At 38.0% G+C, this 18,928-nt stretch overlaps 1 protein-coding gene across 1 annotated transcript; it reads left to right on the top strand.

The window, feature by feature from the left end:
• The first annotated feature begins 3,207 nt into the window (after positions 1 to 3,207).
• Positions 3,208 to 9,963, top strand: LOC140857905 (uncharacterized). Its single transcript, XM_073257305.1, has 2 exons — positions 3,208 to 3,992; positions 4,848 to 9,963. Exons 1-2 carry the CDS (start codon positions 3,709 to 3,711, stop codon positions 5,056 to 5,058), a joined length of 495 nt encoding a protein of 164 aa, XP_073113406.1. The 5' UTR covers positions 3,208 to 3,708; the 3' UTR covers positions 5,059 to 9,963.
• The last annotated feature ends 8,965 nt before the right edge of the window (positions 9,964 to 18,928 follow it).

The following is an 18,928-nucleotide window of genomic DNA, read 5'->3' on the forward strand; positions in this document are numbered from 1 at the left end:
ATTCTAGAGAGAGAAAGTGGAGAGAGAAAGTGGAGAGAGAAACTTTCGTATCCTTCCGATGAGGCACTCATGATCGAGATCATCAGAGGTCCTATCAGGGTGACTCAATATGAATCAAGTGTTACAAATTTCGAATAGGATCGGACTGAGATCAGATCTACCGCACGAATTTCGGAGCAATCTCAAATCATCTTATTTTCATCTTCAAGTTTATTCTAGGGTTCATGATGCAATCAGAGAAAAAGAAAAGATCCTAAAGAGACAAAATCCGTAAAGAGAGAGAAAAGTCTAGAGAGAGAATCTAGAGAGAGAAAATGTAGAGAGAGAAGGTAGAGAGAGGAGAGAGGAAAGAGAGAGAAAGAAGAGAGAAAGGAGAGAGAGGAAAATTCTCTCCTTCTTCTTCTTCTTTATTTTATTTTATTTTATTTTTATTTTTATTTTTCTCTTTCTCTTTTCCTTTTTTTTTTTCTTTTCTTTTTCTTTTTCCTTTTTCTTTTCTTTTTCTTTTTTCCTTTTTCTTTTCTTTTTCTTTTCTTCTTCTTCTTCCTTTCTTCTTTTCTTCCCGCGGCCTTCCTTGGCTGAAACAGGGGAGGACCGTGAGGTCCCCCCCCTCGGTGGCTCGGGCTCCGGCGGCTTGGCCGGAGATCCGGCAACAGGTGGAGGCGGCGGTGAGCAATGGACGGCCGGCGGCAAGGTTCGGCCGGCAAAAATCAAAAAGAGATCGGAAAACAGGGGATTTCTTGTTCATGGATTTTTCGGCGAAGACGGTGGCCGACGGTGAGGCTTTGGGCCAGGGGAGAAAGAAAAGAGGGAGAGGAAGAAGGGGAGGGGCTTACCTTGCTCCGGCGGTTGAGAAAAGCTCCGACGAACCCCTTTTTCCCATCAAGAACCCACGGATCCTCTTGGAAGAATCCCTCAATTTCTAAAAAAAATCTCTCCAAAACCAATTGCAGAGACATAAGGGAGGGAAGGGGGTTTTATAGAGGTGATTTTCTACCCCTAATCGGACTTTATCGATCCGATTTTGTCGGAGATGGGAAGGAAGAAGACTCCGGCTAGGAGTCTTCCTCCTCTGTTTTTTTTATTTATTATTTTTTTTTAAATCTGGGTTGTTACAATTATTATATAACAAAGAAATATATTATCTTAAATTTTGTTTGGCAAAATTTAATAGGTAAAACTATCAAACTTTAGCATAAAAAGATTTTAATGAAAAAAATTATTAACAAAAAAAAGTACTCTACCAAAAAAATAGAGAAAAAGTAGGATTTTTTTGTTGCCTATCTTTAACTGTGCTATGTATTTATTGATAGTGAGGAAGTTTTCTTCAACTGAAGCAGTTACACATATTATCAAACATTTACACTATAACAATATAAATCGAGGGTTCTATAAATTAAAGTTTCTACTTTTAAATTTTGGCTTAGCATCAGACATGCAGCGGCGATAGTGGCAGTCGCGGTGGGGGAGAAGGTGACGATAGCAACGGCGGGAGAAGAGGAGGCGACTATAGCTGCAGTCAAAATTTTCAATTTATGGGGTTCTGTTCTTGTGATATAGTGGGCTACTTTTGATCTGGACTCCATTGTGATCCAAATTTTTCTATCAAGGCTGGATGATAATGAATCTGATCCAACTTGAATGATCTATTGAGTCAAAAATTTTGAATATGGATCCAATCTAATCTGTTATTAGGTTAACTCTAGATCTAATATTAAAACTCGATCAAGAAATTGGAGTGGGATAAAGTCATTTATGACCCAATCTGATCTAATCTATTTGCATGCTTATCTCTTGTACCTCTCAGCTGGTTCTCGCTTTTTTATCCCATCCCTCTGCAACTATTTTTATTCGAACTCCTGATTCCATGTTTATTCTTGCTCTAGTTAATCCTTGCCACTCTCCCATTGCGCTCACCCAGAAAAACTTTGAGAGGACTCAGGGAAATCGAAGGATGCTAAGAATACAGGCTTACATAACTGGAGCAATCTCTTCAACTTCTCTTAGTACGGAGCATCCGAGAGATCTTTCGAGGCCTTTAAAATCTTATCTGTCGAGTGGCAAATAACTAATACTAATACCATATTATATATCATGCTTTCTTCCTCCCCCTTCCACTTCCATTTCTGCTTCCCCTTCCCCTACCCCTCTCCTCCCTCGCCCGTGATTGCGAACCCATCCAGTGTCCCTCGTGTCCCCCCTTATGGCGGTGGTGGAGGTTGTAGGCCACCGCAGTCGTTGCTGGTGTCTTTCCTCCCCTCCCTTGGTGCACTCATCTCCTTTTTGAAGAAGCAGCTTTGTTGCGTCCTTTTGACAGATGCCGCAGCCCTCCCTCAAGAGCAGATAGGGAGCATGGAGAGGGGAACACGAAGAAGATGAGGGGGATGCGCTATCATCCGGACTACATCTAGGCCCCCAAAAGATCGTCCACCACATGCCTTCTTCCTCGTAGATCTTCACGATTAGGCGCTTGTCATGCAGCCTCAAGAGCCAATCTTTTTCTCCAGTACCACATCTTACGTCTGTGTCGTCCACGCACTCAAGAGCATCGGCCAGACTCCAGAGGCCGACGCCATCTTCCAGGAGATGAAGCGGGTGGGTCTCCAATCGAGCCTCAAGGATGATAACGATATGCTGCGGGCATTCTTAAGCAAGGGGCGTAGAATTTTCTCCACGTGACTCTCTCTCATTTTTTTCTAACACCTAAGTGTTAAACGGAAGTACCTCTATTTTAATATATATATATATATATATATATATATATATATATATATATATATATAAAAGATTAAATTAGATATGAAACCACATGCATCCATTTCCTCATGCCATCCGGCAAAGTAACCTGAATCCACGTGTCAGCCAAATATTGTTAGTCGTCAGATGGGCCGGAGAGCATCACGGAATCAGACGGATAAGATAGCAAGAGAGGATATCCCGAGGACGACACGCATGCTTCCGGTCCCTCCAAGCTGGGCAGCCCACCAACCGCTATTCCTTTCGGCGTTCGGGTTGTATCTTTCGCGCAACAGGATGACCAAGGTTCTTTGGCGACGTCAACCGTTGGATCACACCCCACACAGATCGCAAAGCACTCCGAACGATTTCACCTCTGCACGGCTCTCAAAGCCAGTATTGTGCTATCCAACGGTGGATTCGCGAGAAGGAAGATGAATCCTTCATTCGCGTCAAAGATACGACCACGGTCATTCTTTTCGCACTGACCGCTCCTCTCACCGCTCTCAATCCCGAATTCCAAATCCCGAATTCCAAATTCGCCGTTAACCATATCGTGTTCCACCTCAAAGTACGCCCTGATGCGTAGTTCCCATGGAAGATCCGATATTCCCGACGCCGAGCTCAAGGGTTTCGCCTCGTCTCCGCTTCTAGAAAATTTCCACTCTTGTTCCCTATAATTCTCGCATCAAACCCTGGAAGATATGGGGTTGATGGGTTACTCTCAGCAATATCTACCTTCCGGAATATGGGATTCTTAAATTTTACCATTTTCGATCGGGAATTCTTTGTTCAGAGGGTTTGTGTGTCAGGTTTTGGGAAAGATTCGATTTTTATTGGTGAAACTGTTGCTTGGATCACGGTGGCTTAGAAATTGAAGAATTTTCGTTTTTTTAAATATAGAGGTTTTGGAAGTGATCGGTGGTTTAATGTGGCTCACATTGTTAATTGCATGAGAAGAGAGAGTCTTCAATGGATTCATCTGATGGGAAGAATGATGGCATTCATGGCAAGACCGGTTTGGAGAACAATGGAGATTTTGTGATCAATGTTGGGTGCTGTGGAGGAGGGAGAAGTGATGTCGGAAGCTCTGGTGGTGCCGAAAAGGAGGAGAAGATATGCAGGGTTTGTCAAATGAGTTCAGACTGCGTGTCGCAGTCTGGAGATCTGATTCAGCTTGGTTGTCGGTGTAGGAATGATCTCGGGACGGCTCACCGCAACTGTGCTGAGCTCTGGTTTGCTATGAAAGGGAACAGGTCAGTGTTTATTTTAGCCGTTGCTTCTGTTGTTAATAACGTAGTCTCTGTGCAAATGCATTTATTCTTTATAATGGTGGTTTGTTTTCTTTTTTTATTTTTTTGGTACAAGGTGGTTTGCTCTCTTTACTGGTAGAAGTAGCAAAAGGTAGTCTCTTTTAGTAGGTACCTGACGAATCGGATAGCTAAATAAGATTTTTGTTTATAACTTTTTATATCGAAGATCGATTGTTTAGCGTTTTTAGTGTGAAAAATCAGTAGCTCGTTTGCTGTTCATGCATGGGGCACTTAAAGGAGGAAGGCAACGAAAGATACATAAAGAGCTATGCTTGATAAAACACAAAAATCACTCAAATACGTCATTTAGCTGTCTTTCACCTTAAAATATGGAAAAATTCCCAGTTTAAACATGGTGTTGTTGTTAGATATTGGAAATATGTACTATTACAAGGTAAAATGCACTTGTATGTGATGCATTGAATGAGAGAAGGCATGTGAATTATTAAAATGGGAAGAAGGCATGAAACTATTTTACTCATTTTATTGTCTGTGCTGTTTAGCCTAACACTGTAACTAGATATGTATCTGGCTGAAGAAGTGTCCACTGTCCAATGTTTGCATTTAGGCTTGGAACCACTATTAGCATTATTTGCTTGAAATTCTAAAACAAGAAGGTGATGCAAGGCTAACAGTTTCCAAGATAGTATTATATAATTTTCAATTTTTCACAAGACCGGGATATCCCTCTTCTGTAATGGTTGTTTCCTTCTTTCTTGACATTTACGATGAAAATCAACAGAACATTGTGATATAGAAAGCAATATCAAGTATGTCTAACCCTGGATGATTATGCAGAGTTTGTGAAATTTGTGGTGTAGTTGCAAGAAATGTTACCGGAGTGGGAGACTCTGACTTCATGTTGGAGTGGAATGATATGCCTAGAACTTCCTACTTCCATAGATCAACAAAATGGAGGTATCATCATGTTTGCACTTGTGTTGCAGCAATATTATTTGTAGCCTTGACAATACATTGGATTTTGCAGCAAAGGCGTCATTCACCATAGTTCTTTTTGCTATATGAAAATAATTCTCAAGGAAGTCGTGCAATTCTTCTACTCTTTTTCCAGTTTGCGTCATAGCATGCTGGTGCCATGTATCTTAATTAAGCTTTTGACATTCTTTGGTTCATGAAGTTTGTTTCTTTGGTTGCTTAATCTACAATCTTAGTCCTATGGTTACGTGACCCTTTGCCCAGGACTCCAACAAATCTAAATGGCTTGATGCATTTGATTGATCTGGACAAAAAATTAAAGTGCAATATGACATTGTTGAGATTGCATATCGTATTTTCTTTAGCTTTAATTGTCACGTTGCTTGATCCTGCATGTATCAGCTGCTTTATGTCCTAAAACCTTTTTCTTTCTTTCTCTCTTTCTTTCTTTTTTTTCTGTGTGTGTGTGTGTGTGTTGCTTTTTCAGTAGATCCTGGATGTATTTTGTATGTGACGCTCCAAGTTGGTCTTGGTTACAGCCATTGAGTTGCTAAGGTAGTTCATTGATATCAGCGTCCATGGCAACAAAAGACTGTGTTTATTAAAAAATATACTCGTGTTAGCTAGATATTGAAATGATACTGTCAAACAGGGGGGTGACCATCCCTTCTTGTAAGCTACTCAGCAAGTGAGAATTAGAAGAGCCTGGGCAACTCAGTGATAATTGAAGAGAGAGGGAGAGAGCTTTGGTATTCTTCAGGCTTACTATCAGTGGTTAGCAAGATACAGCATCGACGACAGAAGAATAAGAAACAATATCATCTTCTTCTACTGAATGGATGGTAGATCTATATTTCAACAAGTACCATGCGAGCTTGATTATTTACATGACCATAAAGAAAATCAACATGCCTTTTCTCTGACTATTGGTCACCTTTTCACACAAAATAAAGGCCTCCTGTTTTTATAACCAGCTATTAAATTGCTTTATCCAAAATGGAATTTACAAAGAACAGATTTACAGTGAACAACAGAATTGATTTTTCTCCACCTTTTTTCTAAGTTTAATGATCCTTTCGGTGTATTTTTGTTTAGCACCTTATCTATTCGGCTGTAATGTTTTAAAGTTCTATCAAGAGGATGCAATAAAGAGGCAGATTTTATGTTGTCAGTTGCATGTGGAGAAAATTTCAGCAGATTAAGCTATAGCTCTAAAGTTTTCATGGAGCAAATAATCACCACTTTATAGAATTTTGGTGATAATTAAAGAGGCTCATAAGTATCTTGATTTTTTTTTTCCTATTCTTTTATTTAGCGGGCAATGCAGGAGAAACTGTTGATCTATATTTGGAGAATAAAGTCACTCAGAATATCTTATAAAGATTTTCTTAACCATTTAAAATTCTTTTAGCATCGACAAGTTTGAGGTGACAGGAAATAATCTTTAATTATCTCAACCCTGCTAAAAGATGGAGAATATAAAAGCTTGTGTTATGTCTCTTGTTTCTAGAAAAGGCACATACAGTGGTGCTTCATGCACACTGCCATCCAAATCCAAAAATGCATGGCGACAGGAAATAGACATGAAATCATGGTTCAAGTACAATTTATGTATGGATGCAAGACTTTTTGTAACGTAAGTTATATGACAGTGGTAATAAATGGTAACTAGTCCAATGGTTCTGTTGAAATATGTGTGCAGGTATTATTAGATATCTCTGCACAATGTCAATGTTAACAGAAATGCTTAGTTCATTTAATTCCTTGTTTATCATTGGTTCAATTCATTGTGACAGTATTGAACTGAATATGTCAAAATTGAATCCCAATTTCAGTCTTCATGGGAAAAGAAGGATCTGCAGAAGGATTTGATATTTGAAATGAATGATTGACATAAAATTGTAGCCTAAGGGCTATTCAATAAATTACTTGGTCCCTCAGATGCTTTTGGAATTTTATTCCACTTCTTTCATTTGGATAACTTTTCTCACTGTGTTCATTTTATGTGCCCCATTAGTGAAAGGTTTTAAAGTATATGGTTTTTCTAGCAAAGGGCATTAATACATAGACAGTTGTAATATAGATTTCATGTGGATAGCTTGTCTTGTGATTTGGTGTAGTTTAACATTGTATGGTTAGGCTTCCTACATCTATAGTGTGCGATACTTGCAACTAAGATGTTAATAGTGCTGCCATCATGGTTCATATATGTGTTCTTGTATATCTAGGTTTTAAGCTACTAGAGATGCTTGTACACCTAAAACTCTGTCAGACTTGACCTATGCAACCGTGGACAAGCTCAGTCAGAAGTCAAAGAACTTCTTTAGATTTTGGTTACCAAAAAGGCTATGAGTATAATTAGATTAGTGAATTAGTGATATTTTGCATGCAAGTGATTGTGCAGGGTGTACAATGTGGGTCCTTCTTGTCAGTCTCGCAATTATGCTATGTTCCTAGCCCCATTTAAAAGTGGCCTATTCATTATTACAAAATTGTGTGATTTTGAGAGATCTACAGTGTCCTATTTGAATATATATAGAAGACATAGCGGAAATTTGGTGACTTGCATGTATGTAAAGTACCAACTAAACTTCATTGTAGCCTATTTGTTCTGAAGTGAAATTATGTTGCAGCAGTTATATGGCTGATGGAGTTGTTCCATGCGCATATTCTCAGTCATTTGCACTTCTATGTTCTTTTGGGTTTTATAAGGAGTTAAATAACTAGAATGAGTCCAGAATATTTTCTTTAGGTGATTTTACTCAAGCAAATTTAAATTGGCTATGTGATTAGGAATTTTCATCGAGATTGTGCTTCTGGCTTGTTCTTCTGTCACTAGAACAGTGTTGGCTGGTTTTTCAGCACGTATAGAGGGGGATAGATGGTGTAGAAAGTTTCAGCAATCAGGGGACAAGAAGTTTAATATGGTTCTGAAAAGATGTTGCATGCCCTCGATATGGAATGTCTTGCAAATTAAGTATGCCAATGCCAAATAGTTAGGACAAATTTAGATGGGTATGATTATATTATGAAGAAGTCTGCCAAGTTGAATACCATGCATGGCTTAAGAAAAGAAAAAATAATGATCATGTATCTGATTTTTTTTTGAAAAGTACTGGTGATGTATCTGACTTAAAATTTGTGTTTGATACACTTAACAAGAAACTAAACAAATCTAGCGCACATTTGGTCAATTTGCTATTCTTGTTAGTGTTGTCAATCGTCATCTTACTTTTCATAACCTCCGGGATAGGGTTTTTTTTTTTTTAATCTTATTTGACTGGCTTTATACCATATTAGCTGTCCAATAATTTGTCTAATGGTTTAGTATGATTCTCTGTTGACAAGAACACAATGGTCTGTCTCAGATTACAAAAAAAAAAAAAAAAAAAAAAAAAAAAGGGAGAAGACAAGAACACGATGCTCTTACTTATCAGACTTTATCAAGAACTTTAAATGTCTACATATTTCATGGCTTATCTGTTACTCTCACATCAGATATTTTAACCATTATAGCGAGAAATTTCTATACTGATGGCATGGTGGTTCTCAAATTACCGACAAGTCAGTTTATGCTGAAAGAGAGGAGTTTGGGTGTTGGTTAATTGATGTAAGCAGTGTGAAACAACTCAACTAGTAGCCAAAATCTTCTGCCTGTCATGTTGCTCTTGCCTCTTTCTCTCTCTCTCTCTCTCTCTTGCGATCTTGCACCTCTGCCTAAGATGCTTTCTTAACTCAAAGTTTCTTTGAGAGCCTTGCTAACCCTCCGAAATCTGCATCCATTCTTGCACCTGCTTTTAAGTTAAATAATCATAATCTTAAATTATGGCCATTTATCAAGCACAGGCTGGCTGGAACTTTTAGGAATGGTTGATCCAAACTTATTATATCAGTCAACCATGTATTCATTTATTATACTTTATGTTTTAAGATTGTCCCACTCATTATATCATGCTTACAGAATCTGATAATTTTTTTCACATGCATGATGTTTTTCATTCTTGCAATGAGTGCTTCTTGACTCCTATCAGTGGATTGGGAATGTTTGATGCCTGACATGCTACACAAGAATCCCATTCATTGCTAGAATCAGAATCATTGATCAAACACCCATAATTTGTTGGATGACTAGACCTTGGTAATTAATCAAATGCATAAGACCACCAACTTCTGTGAGCTCTACAATCTCCAGGAGCATATGTCAATTTGCAAGTGCATGTCCCTTTCCAGCTACTTCATTGGTAACTGATGATCCAGCATACATCCAAACCTCAATCAAGCAGGCATGATTTGTAGAAAGGTAGGAATGAACACGACAACTGTTCGACATACTCGCACCACGCATGACAAACAAAACCAGCTACCCTGAGGTCAAGTCACTCTAGTGTGTTTGTTGATATAACTAGTCTGCATGGGTCCCCCTCTAGGGTTACAGGCAGGTGGTGCAATGCGTCGGAGTGGATCTCTGTCAAGGAGAGATGCATCAGATATGGAAAGAGGCGAGTAGCAAGCCACTCCATCAAGGAGAGATGTATCAGGTACTGAAAGAGGTGGGGAGCTAGTTCAGGCTTATCTTTTTCATGTGGTCCTCCAAATCACGTAGTTGAGTACATTAATGATTGAAGTATGGAACAAAGATGTTTTAGATCTGATCTACATTGGACCCAGAGGTACATATTCTATAATAATGTGGTGGGCTACATGGGAGGATGCTCAAAGCATCAGATTGCAGTGTATGTGGAGCTATTGATGGATGCCAACTCGAAGCTCTAACTTATCTCTGGCAGCCTAACTATGAGGGATTTGTCGTGCTATCTATGATTCTTTCGTATTCTTATTAATATTTTGGTGTAATTTTTCCTCCTGTTAATGAGGCAGACCTCATATCTGGTTGGTCTCTCCCTCTTAACCCGTCTCTCCTTCCTTTTATCTTTCCAATCTTGGTGATGGTGTTTTGTGCATTGAAAATGGCATAGGAATGAATATGAGCTTTATGTTAAGAATAAAATTTTGCAAATTTTTTCTTGAAATAGTTTGTTCTATCATAAGCAGACTTAACTGGAATAAAAATTAATAAAAATTCCATGTTCATTTCCATTTTCCAAAAATTATTAGGACTAATCCATGGTACTGGACTCTGTGACAATGTGGTGCAACAAATAACTTTATGATCACAATAATATATATTTTTCTTTTTTCTTTTCAAATAATTGCCTTCACATGATCAATGGGGTGAAAGCTTTTGTTTAATGAAAAAAAAATATTCATTTTTTAGAATTTTGTTCCTTATGGTACCTTTGGACTAGAAATGTTTTGAGGTACCTGTTGCACGAGAGATTTATTGGATCCACAAATTGGTGATTTAGCAATCAAGTCTCATGTTTGACAATAAATTCATGATTTGCACCAAACACTAGACTTATTTATATGGACATAATAAGAATCATCCCTGATGAAAATGGGATCCAATCACGCTTCAACCATCATGAGTCTTTTTCTTTTTTCCGATGAAACCTCAACCATCATGAGTCATTCCTGGCGGGCTACCACTTGCGCAATAGACGTTAAAGTCTTTGGATGATTAATCCAGTATTTGAGCCGTTGGTTCCTTTTTGAAGCAAAGCCATTCATTTTTTATGGGCCTACACCAAAAAGGCGACACGTATTATGTGTTGCAAGTACACAATTATGTGCTAGTTTTATGTGATGGCTATGATTAATTCCCTTGGCAAGAACAAATTTGATATCTTACCTAGAAAAGTGGCCAGTTGTATAAAGATACTCCTGTCGGCTCGCACGAACGGAGAAAGCGATGGATTGAAGCCATCCCCGGATGCGACAAATGAAAGATGAAAGAAACCAGTCAAAGCACCTCAACCTCCTCCTCATGATAAATCAATAAGAAATCTAATAATTTCTAATTTTTAGATTTATGTTTTTCTGGGCTTTAAATTTGCTCATCTAAAGGTGGGAACATATCAAACAATTCTTATCTACATCAGCTTCTATTGTTTACCCACCATCATAGATATTTTGTAAGAAAAAAATGCTTCTTGACGCAATTGCAATTAATATACCATACAGCTTATCCTAACTCGATGGTAGATAAGTATCATGATGCTTTCTGGCTACCAATCTGTGCAATTTCTTTTGTCAGACTCTTATCAATTTTTTCTCTAAATTAAATAATTTTTTTGAATAATAATTTATGATGCATTTTTCTGCCATCATTTTGGTACTACTTATATTCTTGAAAAAATATTTGTAGTCATATATGAAATTTTTCAAATTGACATTCTGTTTTTCATTTGGGATGCATTTGGTTAATCATTAAAAAAATATTTTTTTTATTTTTTAATTTTTAAAAAATAAAAATCAAAAAATAATATTTGATAATATCATAAAAAATAAAATTAAAAATTAAAAAATCAAAATAATTATTTTATATATAAAATAAAAATTTTTTATTTTTTAAATTTTTTTTTTTTACCTCCACACGTCCAAATCAAAAAATAAAAAGCTCGAATCTTCCTTCCTCGTCGAGCTCTTTACCTTCCCACCCCTTTCTCCCCCTCTTCTTGAACCCACGGGCTGCGGTGGTGCCAGCACATGCGGCGCATGCTGATTGGGGAAGCGGGCCATGGCGATCATTTCCACTTCGAGCCGCGGCGGGTGGTGGAGGTGGGGAAGGGGGATGGGTGGTGGCGGAGGGCTGGGAGGGGGACCAGGCCTACTGGTCCATGCCTGGGCCGTGGAGGACGGAGTCATCACCCGGTTTAGGGAGTACTTTAACACCTGGGTGACCGTGACGGAGGTCGGGCCGACGGCGCCTGGTGCCGGGCGCAACAGCCGGAGGAGCCGGGACGGCCTGGCCGTGTGGCAGAGTGAGGCCCGGGTACACATGGAACGCACCATGCCAGGGCTGGTACTGGCTATTTGATTTATGTGCCAGCACTCGAATGTGTTCGACTTTACTGCAAGAAATACGGGATATAGTAGCGGTCAAAATCACTGGAAAAAAAGAATGTCGTTAATTACTATATTTCTTGTAGTGATTCAGATTTCAGAGAGAACATCTGCATGTAAACATATTTGAACTTCCGAGTTTTGCACGCACCATGCATGTGGAGTGTTGTCAAAAGTTTAGTTTCCAAGAAGAGATGTGTGTCGTTCTCAACATGTGGTATTTTGAGGAATATATATTTGAATTTCTTGTCCAGATTGGGATGGCCAAATGTATATAAACTTAATGAATAACGCTCAATCTTTCGCTCAAAAAAGAGAAAAAAAGAATAGTGTGCTAGTGGATGGTGTATATGGAATGACTAGAGCACAAGAATAGAAAAATAACCTGATGCTGTGAAACAGCTTATATTTTAATAAGCTTTCTCAAAAAAATGTTAATATCTATATGAAAAAAATCAGTGATTAAATAAAAGTTGGGGTTATAAACTTGCATGCAAAGGATGGCATTCGTCCCTATGTTATTAGTTCATGTCTCACCCTTAGAAAACCACAGGATGTAATAACATGAAGTTTTGGAGATAGGGTCCCCCAAGCACCTGTCTCCCAGTTGAAGGATCGATCTTTTTATTAGAAGAGGCTACTCTCTGACAATCAATGGTTCAGAACGTGCAATGCCTGTAATTGATTTCAATGATGGTTATGAATCTATCACATGCTATGCATCTAATTTAAATTAGCACAATGACAAATGCTTCTCATGATTTATTATGTGAATTATGCAGCCCATATTCTTTGTGTCTGTGACTGCCTTGCAGATGCGGTTGACGTGGCAATTTAGGTCATTGGCACTGCCTAAAGTTAAAGCTGAGACTTTGAAAAAAAAAAAGAGCTGACGTAAAAGTGGAAGAGGAAAAGGACAATCCAGTCAAGTGAAATTGAAGAGCCAAGAAACACCTGTATATACATCGGAACTCTTCATTCGGTTTGTATTTGAGGTAAAGGGTCCAGTTCAAACACCCACAACCTCCAAGTACCAAAGAGGATCCATACTCTAAATTTTAGCTTCAGTACAGCTTGTTGCTATAGTTATTGGTGAAGATTTTATGCTGTGGGCCTTTTCTCTTTCCCTGGGCGAGCCGGTGGGTGACACCAATAATGCAATGGAGAGACAGAGCAGTGGCGTGAACAAAATGGAGGGTGGAACACAACCAACCCATTCCTACAGGCAGGGCTTACAACACTGCATTATTCGACGTCTCAATAGGTTTCAGGTCGACCCTCTAACTGTGGGCTGTGGCTTTCGTTTAATGGATGATACTTATCAAATCAGTGCTAGAAAGTAAGATGGGTGCTAGTAAAAATAGACCCTCGATGAGCAAACATTTATTTACAGAATCACCTACTAAATACCAATAATTAGAGAGAATTTAATGAACAATGTGATTTGTGGACCTTAGCAGGTGTGATGGCATGCGTATGCTTTGTATGATTCAAGACACCCTGGTGCGTTACGTGCTCGTCTCTCAGGTCTCATAGCCTCAATGTTATACTAATTAGGCTGTGGAAGGGTAGGCCAAACGATGGCATATCATGTTCCTAATTTTATATAGAAATGATAAGCGAGTCATTTTTCATACCTAAAAAACTTGTGCTTGTGGTTCTGGCCGGTCTTGGATGATTTGTGGATGTGACATGGTCCACCCTAATGTGATGTGTTAGGTCCTGGAAGGCAACCAATATGGTAGATATGGCTTAAAGAATACATGCTTGTGGGTCCACTTGGTGGTCCGGTTGGCACCAGGGTGACGTACTCACATGAAGAAGAGGAATCCCTTCGATCTGGCTGGGGAGAACTAGCTACTTTGAATATCCTGTGGTGGGATGTTGTGACTTGGATGAGTCGGCCGTAAAATAAAAGTCATTCGAATCGAACATTCCTCGATGGAAAGGAGCCCTTATGGTCACGCCCAAAAAGGATTGCTATGCGGGTCGCCCCCATTCCTTTTGTGTACCAAAAAAAAAAAAGAATACATGCCTATGTATTATCTGATATTGTATTCTATGTTCTTGACAACACTTACTAATGAAGATGATAAGATTGAATGGACATCAAGCATCAAAAATGAATTTTCTTCAGCTTCTCTATATAACTTTATTAATTCTACGGGGGTGAAATACAGATTTAGCTCCGCCTTGTGGAGCATCAAAGTTTTCCTAAAGGTGAAGTGCTTTCTATGATTATGTTGGAAGAATAGAACCAACACTAAGCACTTCATTGACGGAAAAATTAGAAAAAATTTAGGGGGTTGTGTGCTGTGCCAAAATCCAATTAAAATAGTTGATCATTTATTTTCTGATTGTCCTTTCTTTGCTATCTTATGGAAGATGATCTGCAATCAATTGGGAGTTTCTCAATGTCACTGCAAATTTTGAAGGCCTCTGCTGGTACTGAATTAGAAAATATATCTTCTCTGCCACTCGGCCTATAATCCTGTCTCTTATTAGGGCAATTACTTGGAGCTGTTGGAAAGAAAAGAATGCAAAAACTTTTCTCAGCAAATGCTTTTCTCTCGATTCTGTAGTTTATGAATGCATCAACATGTTTAACTTTTGGTCTAATTTACATGAAAAAAACTCAAGTCTGAAGTATGAAAAAAATCTGATCAAAAGTCAAGTTTGTACCAATACTTGTTCAAGGCCTTTGCCCTTGAATATTGCTCTCATATTACAGATTACTGAAGTGTAGAAAAAGCTTGGTAGTTGTTGATCTGTTTTGTTCATCTGAAGCTGAACATTTCTTATCTAGGTAACCCACTAGACTGTTGTGGCTGATTATGGGTCTTTCTTTTTCTTGTTTATTCCTTTACTCTCTTCACTTCTAGATCTGTACTCTTACTTCACTCTATTTTTTTTTTATTATTCTTCCCACATCTCACTCTGTAAATATCTGATTATTGAATAAATGCAGGATGACTATATATATGTGCCTCCCATAAACCTCAAAAAAAAAAAAAAAAAAAAAAAAAAAAAAAAAAAAAAGAGAAAAGAAGGAAGAAGAAGAAGAAAAGACACCTCCCAAGAGGTTGCATCTTGCGTTAGGTTATTTTTTTGACTCGTTCCAGATGTGTTAAGTTGTTAAACAGCGGAAAGGTTTTTCAAATGTGAAATACGCTTAGGTGTCTTGTGATGGTCTTATGGGTTGGTAGTGTCATAATGGTTTTGTTGGGATATTGCTAGTTTAAGTTTATCTAGGTGTTTGGATGAAGTGTCTATTAAGATGCTATACATATTATATCTTGGTATTTAATGGTCAAAATGGTTCTTATTGGACCGCTATTATTTCAAAGGCATCACCGCATAGCAAGATAGACCAGTCAATATGTCAGGAAAAGGATGTCAAATTGCCAAGTAGGTAAAATTTTTTGTATTTATATAAAATACCTAGGTTCGATCCCATCTTCATGCCATTATTTGGCCAGGTTTCCAAGTGGAGGTGAATTTTCCTTTGCATCTCTTTGTTGTCTTCTAAACTCTAGAGGTGTTAACTGGGACCTTGCAAATGCACTTTGAAAAAATTAAAGCTCCATCAAAAGTTAAGTGCTGGCTCTGTCTTTTCAATCAGCTTAATATTAGAGATAATTTGTTGATAAGGATGGAGAAGTATCGTGGTGGCTATCCACTATGGTGGTCCAGTAGAATCTGTTTCTTACCTCTTCTTATCATGCCCTTTTGCTGCTTATCTTTGGAATATTTTTACCTCTTTTCTTTTTATTTTATTTTATTCTATATTTACCTCTTTTCTTTTAGTCCCCTTAACAGATGGTGATATTCACTATCTTTGTTCCAAGTGGAGACCTACCTTCTTTTCAAAAGATTTGCTGCTAGTTACTTGCACGCTTGTTGCTGCTGTTGGCAAGAGAAGAATACATGCATCTTCCTCAATAGAAGCTCCTAGCCTTCCACCATCGCTTCAAAAATTGTGCTTCTCCTGAATGACTGGTCCATCCTTTGCGAGCTGAAGGAGTTGCCCAATTTTGATAAGATCTAGGAAAAAAATTAAAAAGCATATCGTTAACCTCTTTACGGCCTTCTACTTAGGCTTGGTCATAGGAACTCCTACTTCTGCGACATCTTCTGGCTGGGTGTCCTTACAGCCATCTTGATCACATTGCCTCATCCTCCTTTTCTGTTCCATCGACAATTGAAGCCTTCTGATTGTTGTCTTTTCTCCGCCATTGTTTGATCTTATTGCCTACTAACAGTTTTGATAATATATTTTCTCTACTGCTCTGTTGTCATATTCTTATACGTTCTCTATTTTACACATTCTTTAATAAAATTGGTGGTATACATGGGCACTGAGCCGCACCTGACACGGCCCGACCCAAGTCTATCGTGCCTAGGTCCAAACGAACCTTCCAAGGCACGGCATGTTTACTCTGAACCCCGACCTGGCACGGCCTAGGCCCGGGGTCTGGCTGGCCGCACCAGGCACGGCCCGTGGCCTGTTAGGCCTGCGGGCCTGATGGACAGTATGCTGGTCCAATGGATAGTTTTTTTTTTTTTTTTTTTTTAAAGTAGTACAAATGGATCGTGTCAGGTACAATCTGTTTAAGGCTGTTACAGATCGTGCCCAGCACCATCCGTTTAAGGTTGTTACGGGCCAGACACGGCCCGTAACGGCTAATTTATTTTTTTTTAATTTTTTATGTTGGATAACGGCTAATTTTTAATTTTTTATCATTTTAACCTCCTAACAGTCATAAAATAGTTAGAGATAATTTGAAAAAAATAAAAATATTAGGATTCTACAGTTCTACATTATTTATTTTTATCGGTCTAGAAGTCCTTAATTTCTTCTCTCTCTCTTTTTCTCTATATATATATAGATAAATAGATAGTAAAGTATGATCGGTAAATGAGTTATATGAATTTAGAGCAAACATTATTTTTATATTAAAAAAATAATAAAAAAATCTCTCTAAACTGATGTCAGTCTCTACTTTTAGGCGTGCCAGCGCACGCATATAAATCATTATACAGATTCCATACCAGCTGTTATGCCCTAACTAGCTGTTAGGTGTTCTTAAAATATTCAGCGACAGCTCCAAAGGCTAATAACGATTAGATCTACTCACGTGTCCTTTATAAACTTTTCTATGAGTTTGATGAGTTCTTCTATTACTTAAATTATATATTAAGAAAAAAATTATATATTATTAGATTTGTCTAATATCTTGAAAGAGATCGAGTATAGTTATAGATGAATTGAGTTAAGTTTAATGTGTGATTAACTTATTGTGGCTAATTCTTTTGAGATCATCAAAATTTTTTATAACCAAATAGGTGAATTTAAAAGATTTATAGGATAGCAAGAAATCATCGGGGTTAGTATCAACTAAAGTTGTTAAAATCTCGGGATTGTATATAGCTATTGGTTGATTGAGCTCAATAAACTATGCAAACAAATCCCTTATAGAGGTGGGCACATCTTCATAATTAGATTTATCTTTGTAACTTTTTAGATTTAGCTTTTAATTATTGAGGTAAGTCACCTTAATTTTTTCTCTCTTCCTCATTACATTCGGAGGTCAGACCTAGTCTCCCTCCTTCCTTTGTACCATTATGATTGTTATTAATAAATCGGTAGGGATCTACGCTAAACCCTCCACCATTACAAAATGATTTTTTTATTTTTACAAAAAAATCACACATCTATTTTTAATTTTACTTCTTAATTTTTTATAATTTATAAAAAAAATATTTTTTAGATTTAAAAAAAGATACTAGGTCAGCACGTGGGCTGTGTCAGACCCGTGCCGTGCCTAGCCTGTGGGCCGTGCCAGCTCAGGCCTTTATGGACCATGTCGGGCTTGGACCATAGGTCGCAAATGCTCAACCCAATCTGACACAACTGGCCCGTGGGCCGTGCCAGTCCAGGTCCTTATGGACCATGTCAGACATCGATCGCAGGTCGCAAACTCTCAACCCATCCTCATCTGGCCCCTTATAATGGGTCGTGTCTTGCATGGCCCATTTCGTATCGGGTTGGGCCGTGTAATGGGCGGTTCGGCCCATTGTCCATATCTAATTGGTGGCTAATGGAGAGATACTCTCTATAACCCTCTTTTTTCTTAAGAAAAATAAAAAAAAAACTATTTTATTTTTTTAGAAAAAAAAGGTACGTGAAAATAGTCTTAGTTTCTCAAGTTCATGAAGTTCGTATTTGGGCTTAACATTCCATGCCTGGATGAATGCATTGCAACGAAACATTAATTCGTTCATCGAATACTTTTCTTTTTCTTAAGAACAAAAAGGATGTAAGGTGGCCTCCCACATCAAAATTTGTTATCCAAAGAAAGCGAAGTATTGCACAAAGAGGAGGAAGAAGGATATATATATATATATATATATGTGTGTATGCGCGCGCGCGCAATAGAAATAAAATAAAAAAAAGGATCTAACTGAAAGACAAATAGAATCCATCAAACTAGATGATCCAATAGTATGTAGAAAAAAGTATACTATATGTATCATATGTACTATGTGATTGTGCACTATGCCAATCATCTTGTTTTTTTTTATAGACTCTATTTATCATATATTTATTTTGAAAATTAATTCACAATAAAAAGATGAGATGATTGACATGATGCACGATCATATTGGTACATGCAGTATAGATATAATTCCTTTGGTAGTAGAACAAATTTCAAGTTGTGCAAATGAGATTGTCAAACCGGTCAGCCACAATAGAATGAGCCAGAGCAAGGACACTATTGAGGATGATGGTTGAGTAAATGATATTCCACATATATATTATTTGTTGAAAAATTTAATTGTTTTTCCTTTTTGTGAAAGAGTAATTAATCGCAGGCCTTGAGAACAACTGAGTCCAAATTTAAATGTCTGTCGACTTTAGAGTACCTAACTTGTTTGGCGCAGCAGCTGCATCAAGCGTATAAAGGCATTTAGAA

Source organism: Elaeis guineensis, chromosome 5 (genome assembly GCF_000442705.2).
Source record: "Elaeis guineensis isolate ETL-2024a chromosome 5, EG11, whole genome shotgun sequence".
Taxonomy (NCBI): domain Eukaryota; kingdom Viridiplantae; phylum Streptophyta; class Magnoliopsida; order Arecales; family Arecaceae; genus Elaeis; species Elaeis guineensis.